The sequence below is a fragment of the Toxotes jaculatrix genome, chromosome 22 (genome assembly GCF_017976425.1).
Source record: "Toxotes jaculatrix isolate fToxJac2 chromosome 22, fToxJac2.pri, whole genome shotgun sequence".
Taxonomy (NCBI): domain Eukaryota; kingdom Metazoa; phylum Chordata; class Actinopteri; family Toxotidae; genus Toxotes; species Toxotes jaculatrix.
The window spans coordinates 10646309-10673196 of NC_054415.1; the positions used below are offsets into that span (position 1 = coordinate 10646309).

Below are 26888 nucleotides of genomic sequence, written 5' to 3' on the forward strand. Positions count from 1 at the left end.
GGAAGAACCGGCCACCGTCCAGTCATACAAAAAAACAAAAAACAAAAAAACAAAAAAACAAAAAACGAAGCTACGTCAAACTACAGGCTGATCTGAGGGGACAGAACGCGTAATAAAAAATGTTTAAAAACAGACACAACAGTGAATTTCAATGAAACGATCAAATAAAAGACATGATATGATTGGACCCTGAGATCCCGCCTAACCCCCTCCCATTAAGTCTAACCACAAACCCCCCCCCCCCCCGCAAAATATTACACAAGAGAAAACAAAAACATAATCACAAGTAGAAAAGAAAAGACAACGACAACAAAAAAAGAAAGGACAGGAAAAAGTGTCCGTGACTAAATCTTCAAAGGTCATTTTCATTCACACAGATTTTTTTAATCAAGTTTTTTTTTCATATAGTATATATATTTTTAGCGTCAATAATTTCATCTTTAATAGTTAAACAATAAAAGATCTGGCAATGGGAAGGGAGGATGGAGGGTTGACATACAACTCGACACACAAATGAGCGTCTAAAGAGAACGAGATAATGGTGGCATGATGACGAGTGGAAGAGGAAGTAAAACATCCCCCAGGAGAAGACGCCGGGGAGCTAGCTAGTGGCGAATGGCAGGAGCAGCTCCACAGAGTTAGAGTTAATGTTATTATTATTATTATTGTCAAGCGTGAATAAATAAAACGACTGCCATAAGCGCATGGAAATCCACCCTCCTCACCCCCTCCGCAACCCCATTCTCCTTCAGGCTCGATCACAGCTCCTCCCCACCCTCCCCCTTTCCCCCCTCCAAATATAAAGCAGGTGTGTTGACTATTCTGTCCTCGTCATCCTCCTCCTCCACTCCCTCTTTGAGTCTGTGCGATTCATGGAGTATTGGTATTTCCAAAGTCCAGCCGCAGGACTGGTTTAATACCTTAAAGACAAAGAGAGAAAAGTGAACCTAACTGAATTTTTCTTTGATACCGGATTCAGATTTGGTAAAATGTCACTGAACTCCAAATATATACACCTAGCACTCAATAATGATCTCTCTAACCACTTAAACGCCATCCAGACTAAGCGGTCTGAGGCGTTTTCATACCTATAGTAGTTTGGCTTAAAGGGCCCGTTCTTGTTCAGGCCCAGATACTTGGCCTGTTCGTCGCTCAGCTCTGTAAGATGTGCATCAAAGGTAGGCAGATGTAGGCTGGCCACATATTCATCTGGAGGGCGAGAGAGAGAGGAAGAACGTGTTAACATTCACCAGGCGTCTGTGGCTGATTAATCATTTAAATAAGAAGGAGGGAGCACAGTTGCAGGAAGGCTCTAGGATTTACCATCTCTCCGTCTCTTTTCTCCTCTGCAATGACTACTGTCCTTTATCTTTGTCTTTCTCCCCATCTGCTTTCAACTCCCCATCCTTCTTTCCTCATCTCAGCCTTTCTTTGCCTTCCTTCGTTTTTTTTCTCTTCACCATCTTCCTGTCAGTACGTGCGTTGTAGTAACAGCAGCAGTAGCCGACAGGGTGACCTACATTTGGCTGCCCGTTTATGTTTACCATGTGTGTGTGCTGCTCTGGCACACTGAGGGAAAGCTAAGAAATGTGACGGGCAGCGCTGCAGACGCGCTGTGGGCTGTACGCACACGCATATGAGCACAGACACACAGGACTCGTTCTACTGTGAATGATTTGATATCCAGGGAGACGACTCTGGACTGAACAGATGAGACTGACTGTATTGTCTATAGAGATAAATGCAACGTGCCTGCGGGCAAAAACAAACTCTCTGTAATCGCTTCCGTGCTTGGTGGCTACTTAAGAAGCAAATAAGGTTATTGTTCATCTCCCTGGCCTGATAGTGTGCTGTGTTATCTACATTTTTAACTTTGTAAATCTTACCCATCTTCTTGGGCAGCAGGTAAACATCCTGTTTGTAGCGTCCCTCTGGAGCATTGTACAGCTCTATCAGAGCCAAAGCCTGAGCAGAAACACATACATACGTAAGTGTCACTGGCGTACACACAACTTAAACATGTTTTTTTGTGATTCTAGGACAAAAGCAAAGTAAGCACAAGGCAAACTTAAAATATGAAACAAAATCAGTTACATACAAGAAGGTAAATAAGACAGAAAGTGATGTTCTGTTTTACCTGGGTAGTGGCAGTGATGGAGAGCACAAACGTGGGCACAGTGGAACAGCTGAGGTTCAGCAGACGACCCTGAAAAGGAAGAAAAAAAAAAAACACAACACAAGGTCTGAGTATACGAAGCAAAAACAACCACAGGTTCTTAATCTGACATGATAAAATATTAGAAAAAGGAGACATCTGCTAAGGATGAACCAAGTCTGACGATTTGGCATATGACAAAATTTAGAAATTTAAAATCAAAACTTCTGCTTTCTTACATCTGACCTTGACCAGTTTATTTTCCCTCCATCTTTGCTAGAGATGTTGCAGTGCATCATCTTATACTCACAGACGTGATGGTAAAAATGTATTTGTTTTTCTCTGTAACACGAACCTGCTGCTGTGTCTGCCAAAACTTGCCTTTGTGGCCCATCTCTCTCGGTTTCACAATGGAGCCAAGTATAGCTCATGAATTTGTATAAATAAATACATGAGTGTACAGTATTACATTGTGAAAAGAAAAGCAACTAAGTTCTCTTTATCTCAGATACACATGTGATGATGTAAAGATGACGTAATTTACCTTTAAATAAGTGACATTTTTGGAACAAAACTCTTATATTGGATCAGAACCGTGTGGAACAGAGTGTGATCTGGAGGGAGGGGAGGGGAGGAGATGGGAGGGGAGGGGAGGGGAGGGTGGAGGAACAGATCTACTGATGTGGTTGAAACCTGCTGCAGATCAAACAGCAGCGGAGACACAGGCATCGACAGGCCGGCAGGTTGTCTGTCTGGCCCTGTCAGACTGCTCTCATTCTGTCACGGTTTGTAATACACACACACACACACACACACACACACACACACACACACACACACACACACACACACACACACACACACACACACACACACACACACACACACACACACACACACACACACACACCACACACCCACACAGCCAGCCTCTTCTGCAGTGTATCTATGCAGGGGTGTATGCCCTCCAAATGTTGTGCAATTTTAAACCCTAATTTATCGTGTAACGGGGTATGACTCAATGTCTAAATAATAGTCTCAACTTGGAATTTAAAGTGGTTCTCCTGATTTGTTCTTCCAGAGTTAAGAGGTTAAGTGTGTGCGTTTGTGTGTGTGTGTACCTCAGCCAGCAGGACTATCCTCTTGCCGTCAGGCCAGATGACGTGGTCCACCTGAGAGCGGACCCTCTCCCAGGTCAGCTCAGGAGTCCGCAGGCTTGCCTGCAGGGTGAGCACAACAATCATTAACAATTCTTTGCTTTCGGTAAAGAGTGTTTGATGACCATCTTTTTTTGTTGGCCAACAGTTGACTAAACATGCTCGGTCTTTTCCATGGCTGAAGTACTTTGAGAAATGAGTCACAACTTCCTCTCGTGTCTGAAAAACTTCCTTCATCCCCCACTCATTTTAATCTCTGTCTTTAAAAAAAAAAACATTCCTCCTCTGGTATTTTTCTATTCTCAGCACTTCTGTTTTAATGTTTTATCGTCAGAGGAATACATTCAGAGCACCTTATTATTGCTTCCACTTAATTCCTGTGACTTTATTGTATTTTAATGCTGTGCTCACTGTAAAGGGCATAAGCTAAATCCCTAAATTGTTAATTTAATTCAACCCCTGTCTTTTTTTTTTTTTTTTTAGTTTCCTTCAGAACTAAGCTTGTATCACAAAGAGATCACGCAGTGGCACCATAACCTTCATTAAGAGTAGTAAAATATGTCGTTAAAACTGATTTATCACAGTTTCCAGAGGATCTAAAAAAAAAAAAAGCTCTACTCATCTTTAGGCTGTGTTGGCTCATTAAAAGTCTACTAGCCCAGTTCCGACCACTATAGCCGGTTATGGATCTAGGCCTTTCGCTACAACCCCACTAATGCAAGCTAAGCTGCCAGTTACCATGACAACAATGAACAATCACTGCCCAAGGTCAGGCTTTAGAGACAGGAAGCCATTCAACATGCTGTCAATCATGTTAATGGAGACACCAACATATTGCCAGTTCCTGTCACGCTTTGATCTTTCATCACGCCTCACATTTCCCCTGTTGTATCCTTCTTTTCTTGTTGACCTCAAAAAGGCAGAACTTGCTATAAACTGAGCCAGACCTTAACATTATCATTATCGGTTCCATTGTGTAAAAAAATAAACATACATTTGAACAAACACGCATTCAGAATTTGTGCACGCTGGTAACTGACCACATCGATCTCGGTGTTGGAGTGTCCCATGTTGCAGACAATGCAGCCGTTCTTCATGCGGTCGAGGTACTCTCTCACCACCACGTTCTTATTGCCTGGTGGAGAAAGAGAAAAGGTAAGGACTTAGTCAACGTCAGACAATCAAGCCCAATTAGGCTCAAAATCCAAAATAGGAGAACTGAGGGCTGACTCTGTATCATTCCTATAAATGTGTTTGTTTTTTTTATCTACCACATCCTGTGTGCTCCTGTGATTTATGTGAAGTGCTTGCTGTACATTTCTGTACACTGGAAACACACTATTAATGCAAATTCCCTTTTCCCTGATTTCAGTGCAGCAGTATTAATAATTTAATATGGATCCAACAAGCTTTATGAATTTTTTTGCGAGGGCTCTAATGAGTTGACCTTAATGGAGTTACCAGTATATGACCTTATTACAGTAAATGCTTGTCCTGTTTTATTAATTTCTTAGCACAACATAACACAACACATTTCATAACTTTATTAGCACAATCTTACACAAACGCCACGTGTCTACCTTATTATTCTCTTATCATCTTTCCTGTTCAACCACATTTTCACCCTAAAGCCAGCCCACTGTTTCAGGCCTGCCAGCAGTGTTAGGTAATGATGCAGAGTGTCAAGTAATTCTCTGCTTCAAATAAGTGTTATGGACAAGTCCCTGCTGAGCTGATAACTTTGTTACTGCTGCAGACTGGTGACAATGACTGAATGTCTGTCCAGTCCTGAGCCAACAGTGACAAAATAGTAGGACTCACTATTTTATGTCTTACACACTTTTCCAGTGAACATAGTGTAAGCCGATATTCTCTTTGTGTAATTACTGTATTTATTTATGCACTATTAGTTGTGGATTATGTCCCAACACAAAAGCCAACAACACAAATACCTGTAAGGCTGCTAAGAGACAATTGGTGAGCAATCCAGAGACTATGATGCAGAGTTACTTATGAGAGACAGAGACTGAACCAAACCTGTGCAGGTGATGACGATGTCCACTTGTCTGATGACTTCGTTCAGCTTCACCAGCCTGAAGCCATCCATGCTGCGGCCGGGAGAAGGATAATAAAGAGTATTAGACTGATGCAATGTCAACACTGGCAGTGAACCATGAGAAACTGAACATGTGGAGTCTTACCAGGCCTGCAAGGCACAGATGGGGTCGATCTCTGTGACGTAGACGATGGAGCCCATTGCTTTCAGGGCAGCACAGCAGCCTTTTCCAACCTGAGGAAGATAAGGATGGGACGTTAACACACAGTGCACTAAACCTCTGTAATCAAAGGAGTCATGTCTACGCTGAAACTATCAGTGCTGGTGTTGTGTAGATCAGTGGATACAGAATAGATGTTACGAGTAGAAATTAACGAGTGCATGTGGGGATCGGGTAGATTTTGTCACAAGTGGATTTAGTATAGTTTGAATGTGATTTCACTTGAAATATTTTGGGACAGAGGACGTGGCTCTAACATTTTAGTCTTTCAGTGAACAAGCATTGTGTAGTGTGGCAGCCTTACCTCTCCGTATCCACACACCACCACCTGTTTGCCTCCAAACATGACATCAGTGGTCCTCTTCAGGCTAAGGACAGAAACACAATTATTTCACCAGTATTTACTTAGACCGTGTGGGACAGAGAGGAGGTGGGTGTAACTGCCCTATAACAAGAAATGTATATTTTTAGGGAATGTTACCGAGGTTAAACAGGACACTGTTTCATACCCGTCTAAGATGGACTCCCTGCAGCAGTAGAGGTTATCAAACTTCTGTTTGGTCACAGAGTCGTTGACGTTCATGGCTGGGACACACAACTTCCCTGCCTTGGACAGCTGATACAATCTACACATAAAACACACACATGATGATAATGGAATTTCTTTTTTCCAGTTTTAAGAAGCAAATGGTTTTATCATTGTTACTTCATATGCTTGTACAAATATTGTTTTTTGATCTACATAAACTTTATAACCACGCTGCAGTTGTGTAATCACAGTACACAGTTAATGGAGAACATGTTCACCACTAGATGGTGATGTTACCACATCAGAAACTATGTAAGTGTTAGTGTGCGAAAATATACTTGCAGTCTCTCATTTAAAATAATGAGAAGCGACTTTATCTACTAAGCACTGCTATATTTTAGACTTTTACAAGAAACACTGCTCAGGAGAAGAATGAGAACACAGATTTGTTTCACGTCCTACCTGTGCACGCCAGTAACACTCTCCTCTACGATGCCCTTGATCTTCTTGAACATGTTGGGGTATTTTTTATAAATCCAGTGAGTGAGGTCTCCACCGTCATCCAAAATCTAACGGATAATCAGAGACAAAGACAAACACAGAGGAAGACAGAGAGAAAAATTGAGAGAGCATATTGAGAAAGAAAACATAAAGACAGACAAAACCCACTGAAACCTTGAAACTGAATCTCTAACTTGTAGGTGAGCGTCATGGTCAATAGCATTTTTAAAATTCAGTCAAGTGTTGTGTTTGTTTTCATCAAAAGAAACAGGAAATCTGTTAAAATAATTCCATAAAAATATCTGAATAACTAATTTCTGTGGTTCAGTCCTGAAGGTCTAATCAAAGTTATGACGCAAAAAATAAATGCACCATTTTTAAACATCAGCCTCCAAAGGCTGCTCTACATATTTCGGCCACATCCTGTGCCTGAACCTTCCTGCACTTCTACGCCGCAGTGACAGGCAACCAACCATCACGTAAAATTTAGCTGTTTGGTAAAAATAGCAGATGTATGTACCACCAGTGAGCACTGTGGGATGGAAATGCTTTAGTGGGCTTTATTTAGAATGTAGGTGTGTTACCATGTTGGGCTGCCAGCCTTCCACGTTGACACAGCGATCGATGCACCACCAGAAGTCGTCCTCTGACTCACCCTTCCATGCAAATACACTGAAACCTGGAATGAGACAAAAGCATCTTATGTACAGAAGGCGGTAAGAGCGAAACAGAGAAATGTGGCACAGGTGGAGAGCGAGTGAAAGAGAATTTGAATATTTTAAAGAGTGAAAGACCGGAGAGAAGAAAAGGGCAGGTGTCACACACAGGAACTCCCAAGAGACTCACCTCCCTCTGCCAGGGCAGCTGCCACTTCATTCTGGGTGGAGTAGATGTTGCAAGCTGCCCATCTGCACTGAGCCCCCAGAGCTGACAGAGTCTCCATCAGCACCTGAGGAAAGAGAGGAGAGGACAGGGTCAAGTCTGACTTTTTGGTGAAGCTGCTGAAGTGACATTGTGTTAAAAAGAGATTAGGCTGTGAATGAGTGTTGTGTCTGTGCAGTCCTACTCACAGCAGTCTGGGCAGTGATGTGGGTGCAGCCCACCACCTTGGCACCGGCAAGTGGTTTCTCCCCCTGGGCTCGCTTCCTCAGGGCCATTAGGGCTGGCATCTCTGGGGGAGAAGAAGGAAACACACACACACACACATAAGTGGATACAGGAATCAGCTGGATGGGAAGGAATTCCCATCATTTAATCCTTCTAATACTGCATCGCTAATCCATCGACTCATCCATTTGAAGGAGTTACTGATGCTAAGGATATATATTGTGCATGTGAGTGTGAGTGAGTGAGTGTGTGTGTGTGTGTGTGTGTGTGTGTGTGTGTGTGTGTGTGTGTGTGTGTGTGTGTGTGTGTGTGTGTGTGTGTAGCCTGCAGGGTTCAGCTGAGGCTCTCTGTATGTTTTGTGAAAGTAAACAGGAAAAGATGTGAATAATGTGTTGGGTTCTAAATGGTGTTCTCACTTGTGGTGACAGGGGACATATGGCCACCCAGCAGTGTAGCATGCAGCCCCCATTCCACCCCACATTGACACACATACAGTAAAGGTACTCATTGAGCGCAGGGTGCCTTCATGCTTGTGTTACTGTATTTATGTCACCACTTTCCTCCCTCTTCTTCTGCAATGGCTTAATTAATTGCTGATTTTTCTGGAAATGTGTCCCCTGACTTTCATCCATCCCTTAGACCACTAACCCTTATTGCTTATCCCATGAGCAGCGACAGGTCCTTTGTTTTTTTTACCTTGTTCGGCAATCTCAATCTCTCTGCGTCCGAAGTCAGCCTGTTTGATGTTTTTGATGCAGAAGTCCGCGTTGCCCTTGGAGTTCTTCTGCTGTTTGTCCCGAGGAGACGTCTCATCGTCAGAGCTGTCCGTGTATGATGCCGCTAAAAAAGAAAAAAAAAAACAACACACACACAAACAGACAATGGTATTGTCAGGTGCCACACAAGCATAAAAGGCACTGTATTGCCAAAAAAGTCCTGTTGTAATATCAGTAAATGTATGTTTGTTTCTTTGACCCAGAGCTTCTAGGTTTCAAAGTGCAGAAAAAAAAAACACAATGTGCCTCTGGTTTCTCCACTGTGAATAAAGCCTGTACTTTTCCCAACCCTGCAATCTGACTTTGGTAGGCCACGAATTCTGCACAGCATCGAGTTTAATTGATTATAAAGCTGCCTGAAGAACCATTTCCTCCTACAGAGAAACTCGAGCCTCTTTCCAAAATAGGAGCACAACAGAGAGTACACACAGTACAAATGTGTTAACACTTGTACACGAAAAAAGAAACATGTCCCAGGGAACTATCAGTGTACCTCTGAGATATAAACAGTAGTGGCCCACAGCACACAACAGCACACTCAGTGAGGACAAGCCTCCGTGTCTGGCACCAGCTCAGTGTCTTTCCTACACAGGTGCAGGCCTTCTTGTGTAGAACAGGTACATGATGCCAATATCACTCCTACCACCCTTCAAAATGAACATGGACCAGTACTAGATAAGACTGGGTGCCTTGCCAGGACTGTAACAATGCTGCAGTTAAAGAACATGCTGTACTGTGCCAGGAGGGGAAAGGCTTAAAAAAAAGGTAATAATCCGTGAGTTTGCTGTTAGGAAAAATCTTCTTTTGAAACCTCCCATCCGTACTGACAGGAGGACAGGCTGGGGGATAATGTGAGCGGGGGAGATCTTAGGGGTCATGAGGGTGGATGTACTGATACTTGAAAAGGATACTGGGACAAAGCCAAATATAAGTGTGCAGGTAAAGGGAAAAGTCTTCCAGAGTACATTCCTCCTGGGAAACACACTAAATCAAAACCAGGAGGATTTATTATGTCTCTGGGAGATAAAGGGGATTATAATTAACTGAAGCACTGACTTAAATGTAATATTTTGTCTCAGTTTGATAATTTTAAAAGCTTACTGCAGATTCTCACTGTTTATATTTCAAGCTTTGGTCTTATCAATCCACAGATCTTTCCGGCTGCACTTTGAATAACCTGTGAAATAACACTAAATACGTACGTGTCTAAATACGTAAAGTGTTTTTTTCCCCCATTAGGGAAAGTTTAATATCAAAACTTTGACCCAATCTATGCCAAAGTAGTCGTGTGAAAAGTAGCGCTGGTGTATTCTCTGTGCTGTGGAAACCACCAGAGAATTTAGTGAGGGAATTATAGGAGAAGACAGGGAAACAGCACTGGAAAAAAAAACAGAAAACAGAGAGTTCAAAAAGGGAGACAGTAGGGCTGCACAAGTGTCTGAAAATAATCTCAATATTGGCAGCTCTGACAACACTTCACTCAAGTTACAATGGCTGCTGTTAATAGTTTCAACTAACAACCCAACAGCAGAGTCAAAAAATTAGCTTGTTAAATCACTGAGTGGCATAAATGCAGACTAAGTGCTCTCATCACTATCACGTCTAGGGAAAAAAAGTCCAGATCATTATTTTAGTAATGATCTGACAGCCTCAGGCTAGAGAGGGAGGTTCTTAGGAGGTAGAGTGATTTAGTTCTGAGATGACTGCACAGGAGGGAGGTGAATAAGGTGAAAGGAGAGAGAAGAAAAGAGAACACAAGATTTAGTGACGGAGAACTGGAACATTTCTGACTCCTGCCTTAGAGAGGGACCCTACACATCCTGTGTGCCAGTTCTGATCCTACAGCTGCAAAACAAGAGCTCAGCTCAAAAATCAACATATTAAACATACAAGGTTCAAGCAGATTTCTGCTGCACTGTGGTGAAGGCACAGTCCCATTTCCATCAAATGTGATTATCAAAAGGGGAGCAGTAGTTTGGAATACTTTTCTAAAACTCTTCTGGAAACAATCAGGTGACCACACAGAGAAGAGACGAGAAGGGACACTAGAAAGTGCCTTCCTCTGCTACTTTACTCACATTATAATTTAGGCCTTAGCTGAAGCCCTTTTTCTGAGAAACATATGTAAGCAGCTAAGGGCCAAGTGTCTTCATTTATAAACAAAATGAGTTGTCTTTTGGCTGATTTTCCTTCCTGAAAGAGACACGGGGTTCTTTTCTCAGCTGACCCCGACTGGTGTCCTTTGTCTACAAAAACATGTAGCGGTCTGCAAATGTGCCGGTGGGAAGTCACAGGACCCAAATGCTTCATCTTTTCTCAGAAAGAGTACTGAGTCTACTATTTTTTTTTAGCACCTTTGACCTGAGGGACCCATTACGGCCGTCCACTAATACTGACTGAAAGTCCATTTGTCCATCTGCCATCCATCTGTTTGTCCATCATATGGTGCCACTAGTAGCAGAGACGCTGTCCAAGCAGTATCACACAGATTAATTCATCATTTTAATGGTGTCATTGGAAGATGCTTTAATCTCTTAATAAAATGCATCAGACCCTTAATACTTTTTTTTTTTAATGTAATGCTTTAAGTGACAAACTGTGACAAGATGGAGGACACACTGACTATCTGTCTGGTGGTAAATACATTTGAGCAGGTTCTCTTAGAGAAATCAAATGAAGTTTTTTGTGTGAGAGCAACTGACGTTTCTAGAATAACACTTGGCTAGTAAATCTATTTTTTTGGCACTACATACAGTCAAACAACTTCGAGGTTGTCCGTTTTCCTCCTTCACCTTTATCAGTGTTTTTAATACTGGCTACTCCTACTCCCACTTTCCCTCACTTACCAATCTACAAACCCTACACGCTGCACTAAAACTGGTTTGGTTTCTGTAGCTGAAAAGAGAGAGAGAGAGCTTTTTGGTGAAAGTCTTTTTCAAGACAAGCTCAGCTCTACAGTCATGAATGGGACTGAGGATTTGGGTCTCCCATGCCATTCAGGTTCAACCACACCCAATACTTCCCAGCCGCCCCCCACCCCCCTCCAATAGACCACCAGCATCTAATCCTCTAACACAGAGCCCACAGTTACACATGAAGAGCAGTGTCAGAGTGTGAGAACGAGAGCCAGAGGTGGTTAGTGAGGAGACATGTGAAGTCAGCCAACTGTTCGTCCCAGTGGAACACTTTATCTTTGGTGTTGTAAAAAAACAACAACAACAGAATGGAAACATATCCACTGGCATGTCTAAGTAGCAGGCTATGGGGACTGAACAATAGGCAGGAGTGTGTGTTTACCTGAGCTGTAGCTGTCTGTGGAGGACTGGGAGATGGAGCGGGACAGAGAGCGCCGACCAATCTTAGAGGGACGCTTGTTGAACTCCTGTTTCTGGTCAGCAAACTGGATCTGCTCATGAAGAGAGAGGGAGAGAATAGGGGACACTTGAAATTCAGTGGCCAACTATTAAAATCAAACTTCAACTTTATCTTTAATCTTTTCAAGTCATGCAACGCTGGGTTTATGTAAGGATAGATATTTTAATAAAAATGTTTTAGAGATAAGAAATAACTCCAAAAAAAGCAGACAGCAAATAGAAAAGACAGAACAAGTATACTTCTGTTTCCAAGAAAAGAGACCAGCTTTGAATTCTCTGACTTTTAAAAGATAAAAGGAGACAACGAGGCTATTATCAAACAGGGACAAGGCCAGACAAGGTACAACAGTTCGTCCTGGTCCTGTGAAATGGGTGGGAGGTGTTTGGCTAGTCAGGTCACTAAACTGACCATAATTCTATGGCTCTGTTAATCTTTCCACTATTACATCAGAGCCAATAGCCTGGTGCATCATAATTCATGTACTGATAATAGTACAGAGTATGAATGGCTGATCTATTCCTTCAATAAAAACTTGCAACAAGAGCAAAACATGATAGTGGGTGTGTATGTGTGTGCATTCAAACATGTAAATGCTATGAAAATTTGGGGCGATTTATTTCCCCCCCATTTGTCTGAGAAGCGAAAAAAACTTACTGAATAATGCCCACGAATCAGCCATTCATTCTGTCAAGGTACACATTGGAACGTAAGAAATTCTGTCAATGCCATAGTCGTCTAACAGAGGTGGTGAAAAGCTTTAAAGATTCGATTCGAACATGCTGTCCTTGGGTACGAAACAAGCAAATGTTTTCAGATTTTGTCAGTGAGAAACTGCAAAACAATTCTGACATACAGAAACATCCTCTGTGTGTGGATGTGCGTGTGCGAATGCACGTGAAATATGAAGAGGCTGCGAGCGTGTGGGTGTCTTCATTCACTCATTCATTCTCACAGGGTGCAGGACACTGCGGAGAAATGACACAGGGTAGAGCTGCCATCCAATCAAAAAGAAGACAGCCATCATAACCAGAGGCTGCACACGGACACATGAAATCGACAGCACTATAAACCTCTTTCTCATTTTCTGCATCTTGTTTTTTCTCTCGGTTCTGTGATCTCCTGGCCATTTCTTGAGTAGTAATAGTGCAGACTGGACCATCAGCACCTTTCCAAATAGGCATGCAGAGGTCCATAATGACATTTTACAGCTCTTAGAGAAAAAGACAATCGGCCATACTACTTAAAAACAAGCAAGGAAGCAATTTCCTGATATTGGAATTGTTCAAATCCAGAGCAAACACATTTACTATTAGCTTCCTGTCACTCCTAATATCAGGTCACTGTCGGCTGTTGAGTTCTCAAACCTCCAGATGCTGATGTCAGAGCATCACCTTCCTACAACCCGCTGTAAAACCAGATCATGCCGTCCTAGCTTCCATTCTGTCCTTTCTGCTTACCTTCTTTACACAGGGCTCACTGCCTTCCCCATCCTTTTTCTTCTTCAGCATTGCCACATGTGGGGGTGTGTGATTCAAGGCCTTTTGCACTGACCTCGTCCTTCAAGGTCTGATCATTTCGCAGGCTACACCTCTTCTCCCTCTGCCTCTTTTTGGCCTCTGCTTTTCTTGCAATCCAGCCCAAACTGGTCCGACCACGCGCCGGGAAACACAATGCAATGAATTGTTTCCCCTTCCTTTCTTTTTTTCCCCTTCCCTCTCTCTCTACCTCTGTATTCTTGTTTAATTGTTGATTGTTCAAGAGATTGGGGTTCCTGAAATGCTGGTATCAAAACCAAAGCTAAGCTTTACCCCAGCTGACCCGAGATGGATATGAAGTGTAGCATTAGGACTGGTTATTTCCTCCACCAAGGAGGTCATGGGTTCACCTGAGTGTATTTGTTTGTGTACTTGTCAGCAGGACTACACAAAAAGTGCTCAAACGATTTGCACCAAAATTGAATGGGTTCTTCCCTGGTCCATGCCTGGTAAGTCGGTTAAAGGGTTGGATTCAGGAAATTTCCAGGATGCAAGGAGGTCCTGAAGATATCTAAATATGTTGATTAAAAACTAGGCTGGGACTCTGTGGAGTTATTAAGATGTGTGCCAAACTGGAGCACAAAACAACTTATCTAAACAGCTTTCTATCCAAAAGCAAGAATCCCTGCCAATGATAAAAAAAATCACACAACACACTAAAACACTAATAAAATCAAGCCATAATATTCAAAGGGAGTGGTAAACTTAAAAAAAAAAATCAAAGACACAAAAATGTAAAAAGGCAGGATCATATCAGAAGCTGTGAAGTGAAATACAGGTTGACAAAACAGACCCACAAATTCATATTTCTTAAACCTGAATGAGCAGTTCTGAAACAATGCAAAACTACAAAGAAACTGTTCATCATTTTTTAGGAGAGCAGCTGATGACGCCAATAACCCTGACCCCTATAACAGACTATAATAGGTCCATTGGTCTCTTCAGGCTTATCGGATGGAGGTTAGATGACGGGCTTTAGGAGCTCAGAGTTGCACTAAAGGATTGAGGGTCATTTTGGGAGCTCAGGAGGAGGGGATCGAGGGGCTTACGAGATGTTTTTTGGGACAAGATTACCGCAGGTTAGCTCAGGCCTCAGAACACGGGGTAATGCCAGAGAGAATGACACAGTGGTTTGTTTATTTCTGAGAGAGCACGTGAGCGAGGGACAGAAAGGTAACCCATTCTGTTTTCACCACTGAGGTCTTTCTCAATGTACTGCTCTGTACACGTAATGTAATGTAATGTAATCTACACTGATCCTTAGCAAAAACTGATTATACAGAATCATCATCCTTAAATTTTACAGAATATATGGGCAACAGAACTACAAATAACTCGAGAGATGCATATTCCCATATTAACTTTTTTGCTTATAATAGGCTGTTATATCTTAACATTATCAGTATCTTTGCTGCAATAAGACTTCATGGTTAAATTTAAAGGCAGTGAATGAGTTGATGCTCTTATCCACAGCCGCTTACAGTCCCCTGCCAGCCACATGCTGATCAGCTGTTCCTGCAGCTCACTACCCTGCACTGAGTTGTATTTATGAATGAGGTCTGTGGTACTATCAGCTCTAACATTCTGATAAGATTAAAACTAAAAAAAAGATAAACACTAGACATGCATTCATCAAGACCTAAGGTAACAATAAACATGACTTTATAGCAACCTGACAGAACAGAGGCTCAGAGAGAGACTTGTTGTAGATTTTATCTAAGACAGGCACTGGAGAACAACTAATGGGGGCAGCAACACTCTGCTCCTGTACTAGTACATTAGAGTGCTACCTAGGAATAGGTCTACATGACTCAGCAACACATAAAAAGGTCATGTCCAAAACACTGGCAGGCAGCTATTTTGGAAAAATCATTATGTGGAGTTCATTCAATCTGTTTAAAATTTAGAGAGCAGCTGGAGACAGTAATGTTATTATGTCAACCACCAACCTCTTGATATTTACAACATAATATTATATCTTATTTTAATTTGGAAACACAGAGAGACAAAAAAAAATCCACTGGGCTGAACACATATCAGATATTGGATAATCTGTCTATCAAACTGTTCTTTTCCATCAGTCTCTTTCCTACAACTGTCTCTCTTTTTCCACCTCTGTGACATTTACCGTTTTACACCTTGTCTCCATCTCTAAACTTGCAGTGCACACCTTTACATTATGGATGGTGACTGATTGGGAGGCTAATGACATGTGAATAATGAATGTTAACTCAATACGAGGACACATGGGAGCTCACCCAGGACTGCCACCTTCCACTCATCTGTGTGTGTGTGTGTGTTTCACAGATAAATAGGATTGCTGGTGTAGGTGTAGGCAGTCCCTCTGAGGTGCACCGTGTTGGTTAGCAAGAATGACTTGGACACCAGGTTCAAACTTGTTTTTACGCTAGTAGCCCCATACAGATGCAAGTACACAACACTGATAATAGCTTCTAATGTTGCTAAGCAACTATTCCAAACCTGTTTCAAGCATGGTGCGCTTTTGCCACACACAAGCCCTACAAGTGCTAAAAAATAAAAAATAAAATAAAAAAAACAATTACTAGAAATCAAACAAATTTACATTTAGGTTAAAAAGTTCAAAGCCATGACATTTCTAAAGGAAAAGGACCAACATGCTCAGCACTTAGTCCAGAAAGAAACTGAGAGGGTTAATTACATAAAAACAGAAGCTTAATAAATTCACACCATCAAAGTGTAATACATAATGGTCTTTCAATAAAAAAGGAAGTCTAGTCTTAAATACTATCAATGGACTTTTTCATTTCAGTAAAGATCATAGTGCCATCAAGCTATTTTTATCTTAGCTAGAGGACAAATATAAAAATGGCTTCTCCATTTGTGTTTTGGAGTGGGGTGGTGGTGGAGGCCTAATCTTAACCCATAATAATTTCTATCCTTAAAAGTCCAACTGGAAGCTTTAATACAGTACAAAGCACCTGTGCTAAAGTAAATGCATATGTGACCTCGGGGGTTTAAACATACAGGCTTTGTGTCCCATTTGCTTATTTAACTCAATGACAGTATTCAGTAATAATCCAAATACCACCATAAATACCAGAAAACATAAATCCTGGCCCCTGCCATGAGCAGCACGGGCTCTGCCTCTCCCCCCTCCCAGAAGACACTAAGACACTATTTGTCAGGACAGGGTGGATCTCTAGCTGAATATAATCAACAAGCTAGCTGAACGCCATGGGATCTGCAGCACAGGACAGGGAGAGCGTCTGAGCTGGCCTGCTGAAAAAACAGAAACCCCTCTGGGTTAGAGGAAAGGAAAACAGGCACAGATGTAGTGCAGCAGCAAATGTGATGAGATGGGATACTGTATGGTTTCCCCACAGCCATCAACTACAGAGGCAGCTCATCCTGCCGACCTGCCAACTTCCTCTATTAACATCATCACAAACTGATTAAGTTTTACTAGATCATACCTTGGAGACCTTCAAGGGAAACAGGGAAAGAGGTGATATTTCACACAACAAAGGCTAAACCTCTGTATGCATGCCTGTTGTTTAGACATCATCTAATGAGGCAGTCACAAAAGATGAGATCCTGTCTCGGTCTGTAAGCCTCATCTCATCAGATGACACTGGTCACTCTGCTGTAATTTATTAAAGATGCATATCACAGTGTCAGAGAAGAAGCTCCTTTAAAGGCCACTGCACTGCAACTCTGAGAGCAACGAGAGCCAAATATTTCTCTGAAATCAAACCTTTTCAAACTGGCTGAGAGCTGATAATGCCTTTGGTTAGTTAATTAACTAACCAAAAATGTCAAAGTATGTGATTTTTGTGACATGCTTTCTATCCACAAAATATCAATCAGAACAAGTTTCAACTTTCTTTGACCAGCAGATGTTTTTACAATGAGGGAGTCCTGTGTTTTATGTGTGTATGTTTTGTAAAAAGTCAGCACACACCTATAATGACGAGCTGCATACTTCTAACACTGAACGCAGAATTTTGAAGCACTAACATAACCACAAACATGAAACGTAAAATACATACAACATTAAAAAAAATTCTGTCTGCTTGAACAGACTGTACCCTCACTAAGACGCAAGCAGAACAAAATATTAACTACAGACGCTGTAGCAAAAACAATGCAAGGAGGGTGGATTTGGTTACAGGTAGGCTTGTGTTTGAGTATGAAACTTGAATCTCATATGGCAAAGAGGTGGCACAGCCTTTTGTACTGAGATTACCTCAGTTCTACCTGCAAAGCAGCAGGGACACGTGTTAAATAAAATGTTTTACGTTCAAAAAAGGTGGTAAAGGTAAATTACTCCATTTTTATTCTAAAAAGCAGCTTGGTAAAATAATTCTTTTTTTTTTTTCCTAGTCAAATAATATCTCAGTAGATTTCCACACAGAATAGACATATTAAGTGCAAAATGCCAATCTCCTACTGAATTTCAGCTGCACTCAATAAGCCTCTGGCCTAACTCCAAAACAAAAAGATTTCTTACCCTAAAAATTAATGTTTAGCTAAAATGTTTCCAACTCTTTTGCAAGCAATTCTAGATGAAATCCAGACACTGCCTAAAACCTTGTAAGATTAGTTTGATGTTTGGCCAAAAAAAAAAAAAAAAAAAAAAAATCATAAAAACAATCAGCAGCAAATGGCTGTTCATGCCTGCCTTGACACGGTCAAAGAGTACTCTGATATCCTGACTTTTGAGATAATGGGACCGTGACTGCACCAGAGCTCAAGTTTGACGTCCTCATTGATGTCACTCATGGCTGAACCAGCAGGAACCCTCACTCAAACACAACACAGCCCACATTTCTTTGGCTTGTGTTTAACCATGGCCGATTGTCTGAACCTGTCTGCTCTATTCCCAGCAAAATCTATCATATACCCACAGTTACAACAACAATACCTGATAACTGACCTAACTGAGTTGTTTTACACTGACCGATAAACCGTCTTGTATTGGGTTGAGCGTGGGGCAAAATTTTCATACTGCAGGGTAAAAATGCTGATAATGAATAAATTATCAACGAGACTCTTGGATGCACCATGGGTTTGGGGAGCTGAACACAATGTTGTGTTATTTTTGACATTCCTTATATGAATTATATAGGATTAGAGCTCAAACAAACAGTTGATCTTTGACTTATATGTCATTTAACTGAATATCTTTTGGTTTTGACCTGCTGGTCAGCTGATGTGTGTACTCAGCTGCAACTACAAAGATACAAGCTGGTGTGTGATACATACAGTAAAGTCTCCACAGCTGTGTTGTCGGCAGGGGTTTCCACATATGTTCCACTTTAAATTCCCTCCTTAAAAAATGTTTCTTCTGGGGACCAGAAGATTTTAGTTTCTCAAAATCAAGTGTTTGGCTATACAACTGCATAAAGTATGTAGCTCTGCACAAAAGCTTTTTACTGCTCTTGCTTTTTTGAAGTCATTCCAGACCAGAAGAGATTCATCTTCTGCACGTTTCCAGACCTGTGTAGGAAGGAACTTGATCCTAATCAAACACAATGGGGTCATGGGATGGAGCAGAGACCCCTGCAGTAACACAACACTGGGCCTCTTGAGCTGTCAGCTGGGTCTTAGGTCCTCTCTTTGCATCTGCACATGGAAACATGTCACCTGAGCTTCACTACTGACATCTGTCTCACTAAATTTCACTATGATTAATGCTGTACTGCAACAAGAAAAATGCAACTGGTTGAAAATCTTGTTGGATCTGAGAGAAACCTAACTGCAAACTATGATAAAAAATAATGTTTGAAAGCTACAATTAAAAATCAAATTGTAAGAACACGGTATTGTTTATGTGTTTTTTGTTCATTGGCAGTTAATTGCGACACTTATGTCCCATCCTGCTACCTGCTGTATCACTAACCTGCATGAATACTGAACAGGCCTACAGCCTCAGGGCGTATAGTTCACTCGTTCACAGGCTGCCATGTTTACTGAATTGAGAAAGCTTAAGGGAAAGGCAGAAAGCAGTGCGGCTGCAGAATCACTCATTGCTGCTGACAAACGCTAATGTACTGTAAAGAAAATTGAAATTTGATGATGTTCATAATGGCAAAATGGTTAGCTCACTTTGGCATCATTTGCTGCAGAGCATACAGACTAAACCCATTTTTGCACTGCCTCGTTCAGCTCCCCACAGCTCACCCTTATCTCAAACTCGTAAACAAGGTCATATGACTGTTATGCTTTCTGTATTTGCACGTGTCCCTCTGGGCTACATGTTTCTGATTCATTTCTTTGTTTACATCGCGCTCAAGGCTAAACGACCATACGAGCAGGGCCTGAAAAGACAGCGATTCCTCCTGTCTCACAGGCGACAGCTGTGTAAGCTCTCCAGTCTGGTGCCAAATGCCATTATATAAACACACCTCAAATTTGCACTCATATACAGATATCTGTATGCAGTGTCATGATCTAGAGCAGTTCAAATTTCTGAGCCATTACTACACAAGAGGAACCAGGGAGGAATGTCTCTGGTCAACTGAGGACAACAGAGATGAGTGAGAGAGGAACAGGACTGTCAATATAACAAAGGAAAAGAAAACTCAAGCCACATCTTTAAATTATATTTAAAAGCACACAGTTGTATAATGTCTATAATTACTTCCCTTTTAAGACAAATTACTGGCCAAATAATCACCCCAAGACAGTTGTCTACTGTCTCTAGACCTCCACCTGAAAGAGCTGCTATAAATGATCGTGGGCCAGGTCATTCAACCCCTCCTCCACCCCAAACCAAAGAGCCATTGTCCACAGGGAGATAACTGAATGTGAGTGTTTGTGTCAGACATACTGAGCCCCCATGTGCAGTGAAATAGAGCTTCGTCTGAATGACATCTGGTTGTGTGTGTGTTTCCCTGAATGAGAAAACTCTTCCAACAGCTGTGCTTTCAGATGCATTTCATCATGTGGGCAAAGCCTTTTCTGTGGCACTCCATATGAGTAAGCAGGATTGTCCGCCCATCCAACAACAATAACAACATCAACTGTTTTTCCACTTCTGTAGAAGGTTTCTGCAAGTTCATGAGATGATGCTGTATAAAGTTGCTGGGGTGCTGATATTCTCAGCACAATTAAGCACAACACAGATACATTTTGAAGGGTTAGTAAACTTGAGCTCCAGCCAAGGACTGGGCATCAAAAGACAGACACTATTTACTGACATGGCTTGTGTTTTTGTTTTGTGTATTTATAATTATCTTGACATAGGTCTCACCCTGATGTTACAGCCTTTTGACCACAGGGCAGACAGTAGTGAGGAATGCGCTAAAATGCTTATTATATTCATTTTCATCACTGGTCCTATTTTTTTTTTTTTAGGGTTAACATCTCTTGTTAGATGGTTAGATAATTCTTTTCTGCTCTTTTTCTGGGGAGTGATCATTACTGTAAAAATCTTTTAGAAATAACAACTTTGGCATCATATTAATATTCAAAGACATGTTTTGCTCTTTAAATGAACAACTGCATAAGATTTTATAACGTCTTCAAAAATATACACAAGTGCTTTGTCAGACTGAGTCAGGCCATAAACAGTCAAACAGAACTGGACCAAAACTAAACACAATTCATGGGTGACCTATTTCAAAGTTAACTGAAAACATTAGTTGCTACTACAGTGTTTTAAGTGTTGTGTAAACACCTGCTCTGTTCTGGGAAGCTAGCACTGGCCAGGAAATCTCTTATTACCAGATAACACAAAGTCTGCATCTGTGATGGATGGATGATTGTGTTAGCACAAAGCGACACAAGCCAGTCAGACTTGTGATAGGCTTTCCATCCAGACATATGGACAAATTAGCAGCAAAGTTCCTGGTTGAAAAGCCACAGCCAACTTTCACCAGCATATGGCCAGTGGCTGGCTTTAAGGCTCCATCTTTTTTTCCATAGTGCCTGGCTGTGGTATCAAGCCAAGTTTCCATGTGATGATAGCAGTATAATGGCGGATGATGACTAAACAAAGTTAAAAGGAGAACACACAGGCAGAGAAGATCAGACCGGTCTAAGTGCAAGGATGAGTACTCTCAAATCAAAGTGCCAACGGGCTTTTAATAGCCTTGTTTGGATGTCGTCTGCCAAAAGGCCTGGAATAGTGAGTAATAGCACAAAAAAAAAAGACTCGGAGAGGAAAAGAGGAACATGTCGTGTTAACGGCTTAACGCTACAAACAAATGTTTGGAAATATCCTCAAAGCTAAATCCTAAAAATGCGTCTGCCAGACTGTGCCCAATCTGGGAGTAATTTAGGAAAAAAATTCAGCCCTGTAACCCCACAGAATCCTCTGACAGACAAAGAATAAGGGGCGTGTCTGAATGCCAAAACCGTAAAGGTAAAATGATCAGGCACATAAAATACCATACATGAACAAAAGATCCTATATTTCCCATGATGCTACTCAATAGTGTCTTTCAGACACCTGATCAACAGGGTTACATTTCCCACATAAGAAAGCTCGTCCAGAGATGGGGTAAACTGAATTCACTGTGTAAAACAGATGAAGTGGCCCTTTAATGCCACTGAATTAAATATCTGGCCGGATGCTAACTATACAATTCTACATGATTAGCACTACACTGTGGAGACAGCTCAGAGCAAATGACTCGTTTGTTATGTTACACTTGTCATTAATTTACACTGCATCCATCTGCAGGGGGTCTACAATCAGCTTTAATTTTGTTTGAAGTTCATTTTTTTCTGAATAATCAACATATTGTTTTGGAATAAATCTCCTCCTATTCACACACACATGCAGGCACCAATACACATGCACACACACACAAACTTGACAGAAGGACAAGTTACACACAAGTAAAGTACACACACACATACATACAGAAGCTTGTTGGCAGTCACAGCAAAGTGTCTCCATCCAACTCAGTCCATCGGATCTTCCCCAGGGCACAAATAAATATCAGCTATGCATCATCCTATCATCAGAAGGTTAGCACAAAGTTCACTGGCAACAAAGAGCTGTCAAGACACCTTGATGGAAATAATGTTGTAACATTTCATTACTGGCCTTGGCTCTTAAAGCAGCGGAAATCTTTTTGTTAGCACTCTTTTAGGCCTACATGAGAGGCTGCTGGACAAAGCAACGGATGTCTTGTGTTTCAGATCTCCCACACACAGCGCTCCGTGGAGGACGTGCACTTATTCATGCTTTCTTTTCTCTGCGTTTCAGTCACCTCACACCCAGCTTCCCCCTTCTCCTTCCTTCTTTCCTACAGCCACAACTCTCTTCCTTATACAACTTGAGGCAGACTGGAGAGTAGACCACAGTTTATTATGTGCATGTTTTTATGAAGCCCTTGGATGGCACATCAAAGGGCTGTGGACATGTTTCTCAGAGTTTTCAACTGCTATTCCTGGATTACTATTGTGCCTGTGAAGAAGAAAAACTAAAATAGACCGTGGCAGACAGAGAGGTGCCTATGTTTTTCTCCCTCTGTCTCACTCCCTGCGTCTTTCTACTACCACTCCACTGAGTCTCACCCTTTTCACAACTTCCCTGCATGCGTAATTGAAGCTAGATCAAACACAATCCCAGCTAGCCTGGGATACGATGCCCTGTGATTCAACTCACATGGCACTGATGTCCAACGACGAAAAAACAAAAAAACAAAAAGTACAGCCAGTGCTGTATACTGCCTCAGACTCATAAGAAAAAATGGATATCTACCATGGCAGAGCTGAGAGGTTTCCTGGTCTTGACAGAGCACACCGCTGTTGATTGACACCTTGGCTGACAATCAAGCCTGTTGCCATTACTGTCGAGTATAGGGCAGTCTATCATACCCCGGGCCATGCAGCCCCTGGATGACTACTAGCTTCAGACAGAGCAGCAATTAGAGAAGCACAATTTTGTTTTGGTTTGATTTTAATGAAACAAATCCTGTAAGAGCATCTATTTCACTGTGTTCACTTCAGATACTGATTGATATTCCTGTTCATTTCTGCATTAGTGTTGTGAAATGAGCACTGATCTCTACATTTGTGTAGAAATGCTACTAAAACCACTGTCAGGATGATCTGGAATTTACAGACATACATTCAAATGTCTTCAGCCATATACTGGTCAGACTGTATACTGGTCGATGGTCACTTTCACAACATATCAATTTAAGCACTGTCCGTCTGTTGAGCTTTAACTGGCTAGCAGGGGGGCAGTGTGCATGTTTGAAAGTGTCATCAGCAACCCCATGTTCATCTCATGTCTGACTAATGCACAGTTATGTATTAGTCACTGCCATTGTGAGACTCTGAGTCAAGAGTCAAGTTACTGTCTAATGTATTACACACACATGCAAGGAGCAGTCACTTTTGTTTTCATAATGACAAACTGCTTTGTCAGAGAAAACTTACAAGCAGCAGCAACAGCAGGAAAATTAGCTATTTTCTCTTGCACTTGTACAGCACTTAGACAAAGTGTGACACTCTTACGATTCTGATGTTTGCTGGCTCATAAATATGTAGTTCAGATTCAAAAGATTATCTGGCATTATGAGAAAAATACCTTGTAACAGTAACCATTTGAAAAACAAATTATATAAATCTATCAGGGTGGCAACAACAGTTTCTGGAGAAGCCAGTGGCAGAAACCAAGACTTGAAGTTAAACCACAAGAAAGACCAGGCACTCTGGCAGAGAGTCCTGGTCTGTTAGTGAAAGAGCTCTGTATTTGTTAAGCTCTGGCACTCCACACACACACACACACACACACACACACACACACACACACACACACACACACACACACACACACACACACACACACACACACACACACACACACACACACACACACACACAGGCAAGTGAAAAGACAGGCCAGTTAAAGCAAAAAGCTGCTTAGACTAGCAGAGAGCAGCGCAGAAAGGAAATACATTGACTAAAGATACCAAGACGCATGTACATCTTCTCAAGAGCCTGCAGAGATTACTAATGTATGTCTGTCAATGTATGCCCCTGTGTGACGCTCATGAGTAGAGATGGGAGGTATGTGTGTGAGCCAGCTCTTATGACCTTCACATGCCATTTCCATACGAGGGTCAACATGGCGCTACATCCCTCAAGTGGAGACACAGTTATACAGTTATCCATATGGTAAACAATATTTGACACACAACAGGCTGCTGACTTGTCTGTGCTCGACAGACAAAATAAAATGGTAGAGCGTGGGTATATGAAATGATACAATAGATAATCCTGAAAGGGAGGGTGGCTGCTTTAACTGTGGCTGCTCTAACTGTGGCTCAATTATCCACCTCTCATCCAATAGTAAAGGATTCTTGACCACCCTGACCAATAGAAACGATGAGAGGGAAGGAAGAAGCAGCTAGCGTGACTTTGTGAGTGTGTGTGTGCATCAGAGCGCAGTGTGCTGCCCTGAGGGGGCTATGATGTAAGAACGGCTCCTGCTGATTTATATACACAGACAAGTGCTCAGACTGTAAATAATGGCACACACACACATACATACACACACACACACACACACACACATACACACATACAGTCACGAGTCAAATGCGCTCACACACAGCCATTACCATGCATACACTTGGCAGTCACTGAGCCCACACGCGATTACCAGTGCTCCAACACGTGCCACACACATTTCTACATTTCAACAAGTAACATCAACTTCATGGTGGCACAAAGGGAAAAGACAGGGGATCGCCCAAGTCATCAGGATTCACCCTCTGGGGGTCAAGAATGTCTGAACAGGAAGATTTCAGGAAAAGCCACTGAGTACTTGTTGAGATTAGCTGCAACAAATAGTGGATTAATTAGCTCTGGCTCAAAAATAAGCACCGTCAGTGCTATATCAAAGATTTGTTTTTCTTGACGTGTCAAAGAACTGTAGGTGAAAATCACAATCACAAAAACTGGAATTTTCAATTAATATTGGTACTTGACTGCAAAAGTCTGCAGCTCTGAGTGACTGCAGTTCTTCTATAAAACTATGGAAAGTATGCAGGGCCATCTAATGTGAGCATTTCCCACTGGAACAATCTCTGTCCTTCTGATATGGTCCGATAGTCATTGTAAAAGCCAGGGACACTGATACTGGAGGAGAACAGGCAATGAATGATGGGGCTTAGTGACAGATTAAACCCTACCTACTCCTTAACAGAGAGCGAGGAGAGCAGAACAGCCACCACACTCAGGTCTTTCTCTAATGTTTTTCTATCTCTTTCACATGCCTTTCCCTTCTTATCTGCCACTTAACGGAGGAAGAGCGCCAAGACTGCAGGCCTCACATGTCCTTCGAAGGACAAGTTAAAGCTTTCACTGGGCTTCGGAGAAAACAATTTTGATTAACTGATTATCTGAATATTTTCATTTTTAGATTTCAGAATTTTATTAAGACAGCTTAGCTACAGGTATATGGTTTTCCTTCTGAAAAATCCTTCTGATCATTATATTCTTCTAAACTAGTCTAACTTTAGCGTTTATTTCTCTCTCAAACACACTTCAGTTGTGTAACAGGGTGTTGTAGCCCATGTAGACCAAACTAGGGCACAGTTTAGAGCCCCAAGGCTTAGTGATCCCATCTAATGACTGTGGTCAAATAACCTCCATTCACTCTGGCAGCAAAGTGATTGGCATTCCTATTGATTAGATTGTTTAAAGATCCATTGTTTGCTACTCTATATGGCTCTCTAATCTAAGAGAAAACAATCTGTGGCATACAGTAGATGATATCTGATCCAGAGATGGATCAACAATACTATAGCTTTCACGCAAATTAAACAGCAAAGCTGTATGATCTGTATTCATATCCATATCTATCCATCCATCTCCATCCACTCATCTATTTAACCATGCAACCATCCATCTCAATCAAGACATGCTTTTCACCATTAGTCACTTTTTCGTCAAACTCCAGCGCTGGAGACAATAAATCCTTTCACTAGATTGAAAAACAAATGGATTGTTAATGTCTGTCATTAAGTTAAATGAAACCATGAATCCTCCCACAAGCATGAAAGCAAAACCAGAAAAATCTAATGATTTAACAGCAACAAATCTCTCAGAAATTAAGTGGCCCATCTCTGGAACTGCATGTTTGTGTTTTTTTTTCTTCCCTGCTCTTGAATTGCCAAAAATAGCCATCTCTCCCTGTGGGGAAGGTATAATTACATCAAAGGCGCAGAGACGGGGGTGGTGCAGGTCTATTTTTGAATAAGCCCATTATGGGGGTCAATGATCTATGTTTAATTAGGAGTGTGAAGCAATTCTTCATTAGTTATTAGGCTGGATTTGGATTTTTTTTAAATCCTCGACAAAAGCTTTAGATCACTAAATGCTAGGGAAATAAAGAAATAAAAGAAAATAAACAATGCCCCATGGTTAAATCTGCTCTAATCAATATCTTTATATTTACAATGAATCAAATAACTTTGTGTAATCTGAAATTTGTCGCTTGTAGTGATGTACCCACAGAGAATCA

The 26888-nt window shown here is 41.6% G+C and overlaps 1 protein-coding gene across 1 annotated transcript in view; it reads right to left on the reverse strand.

Annotated features, from left to right (window-relative positions):
* Positions 1 to 362: 362 nt before the first annotated feature.
* Positions 363 to 26888, reverse strand: part of ahcyl2b (adenosylhomocysteinase like 2b) — a 35169-nt gene continuing 8643 nt past the window's right edge. Inside the window, exons 2-17 of the mRNA XM_041030173.1 lie at positions 11799 to 11907; positions 8422 to 8565; positions 7689 to 7789; positions 7465 to 7567; positions 7203 to 7297; positions 6580 to 6686; positions 6098 to 6214; positions 5893 to 5956; positions 5514 to 5602; positions 5350 to 5420; positions 4353 to 4447; positions 3277 to 3375; positions 2138 to 2206; positions 1887 to 1965; positions 1089 to 1209; positions 363 to 920 (exon numbers count right to left, since the gene is read on the reverse strand). Coding sequence (XP_040886107.1) covers positions 914 to 920; positions 1089 to 1209; positions 1887 to 1965; positions 2138 to 2206; positions 3277 to 3375; positions 4353 to 4447; positions 5350 to 5420; positions 5514 to 5602; positions 5893 to 5956; positions 6098 to 6214; positions 6580 to 6686; positions 7203 to 7297; positions 7465 to 7567; positions 7689 to 7789; positions 8422 to 8565; positions 11799 to 11907 — 1470 coding nt within the window. The 3' untranslated portion in view covers positions 363 to 913. The remainder of the gene's footprint in view (positions 921 to 1088; positions 1210 to 1886; positions 1966 to 2137; positions 2207 to 3276; positions 3376 to 4352; positions 4448 to 5349; positions 5421 to 5513; positions 5603 to 5892; positions 5957 to 6097; positions 6215 to 6579; positions 6687 to 7202; positions 7298 to 7464; positions 7568 to 7688; positions 7790 to 8421; positions 8566 to 11798; positions 11908 to 26888) is intronic.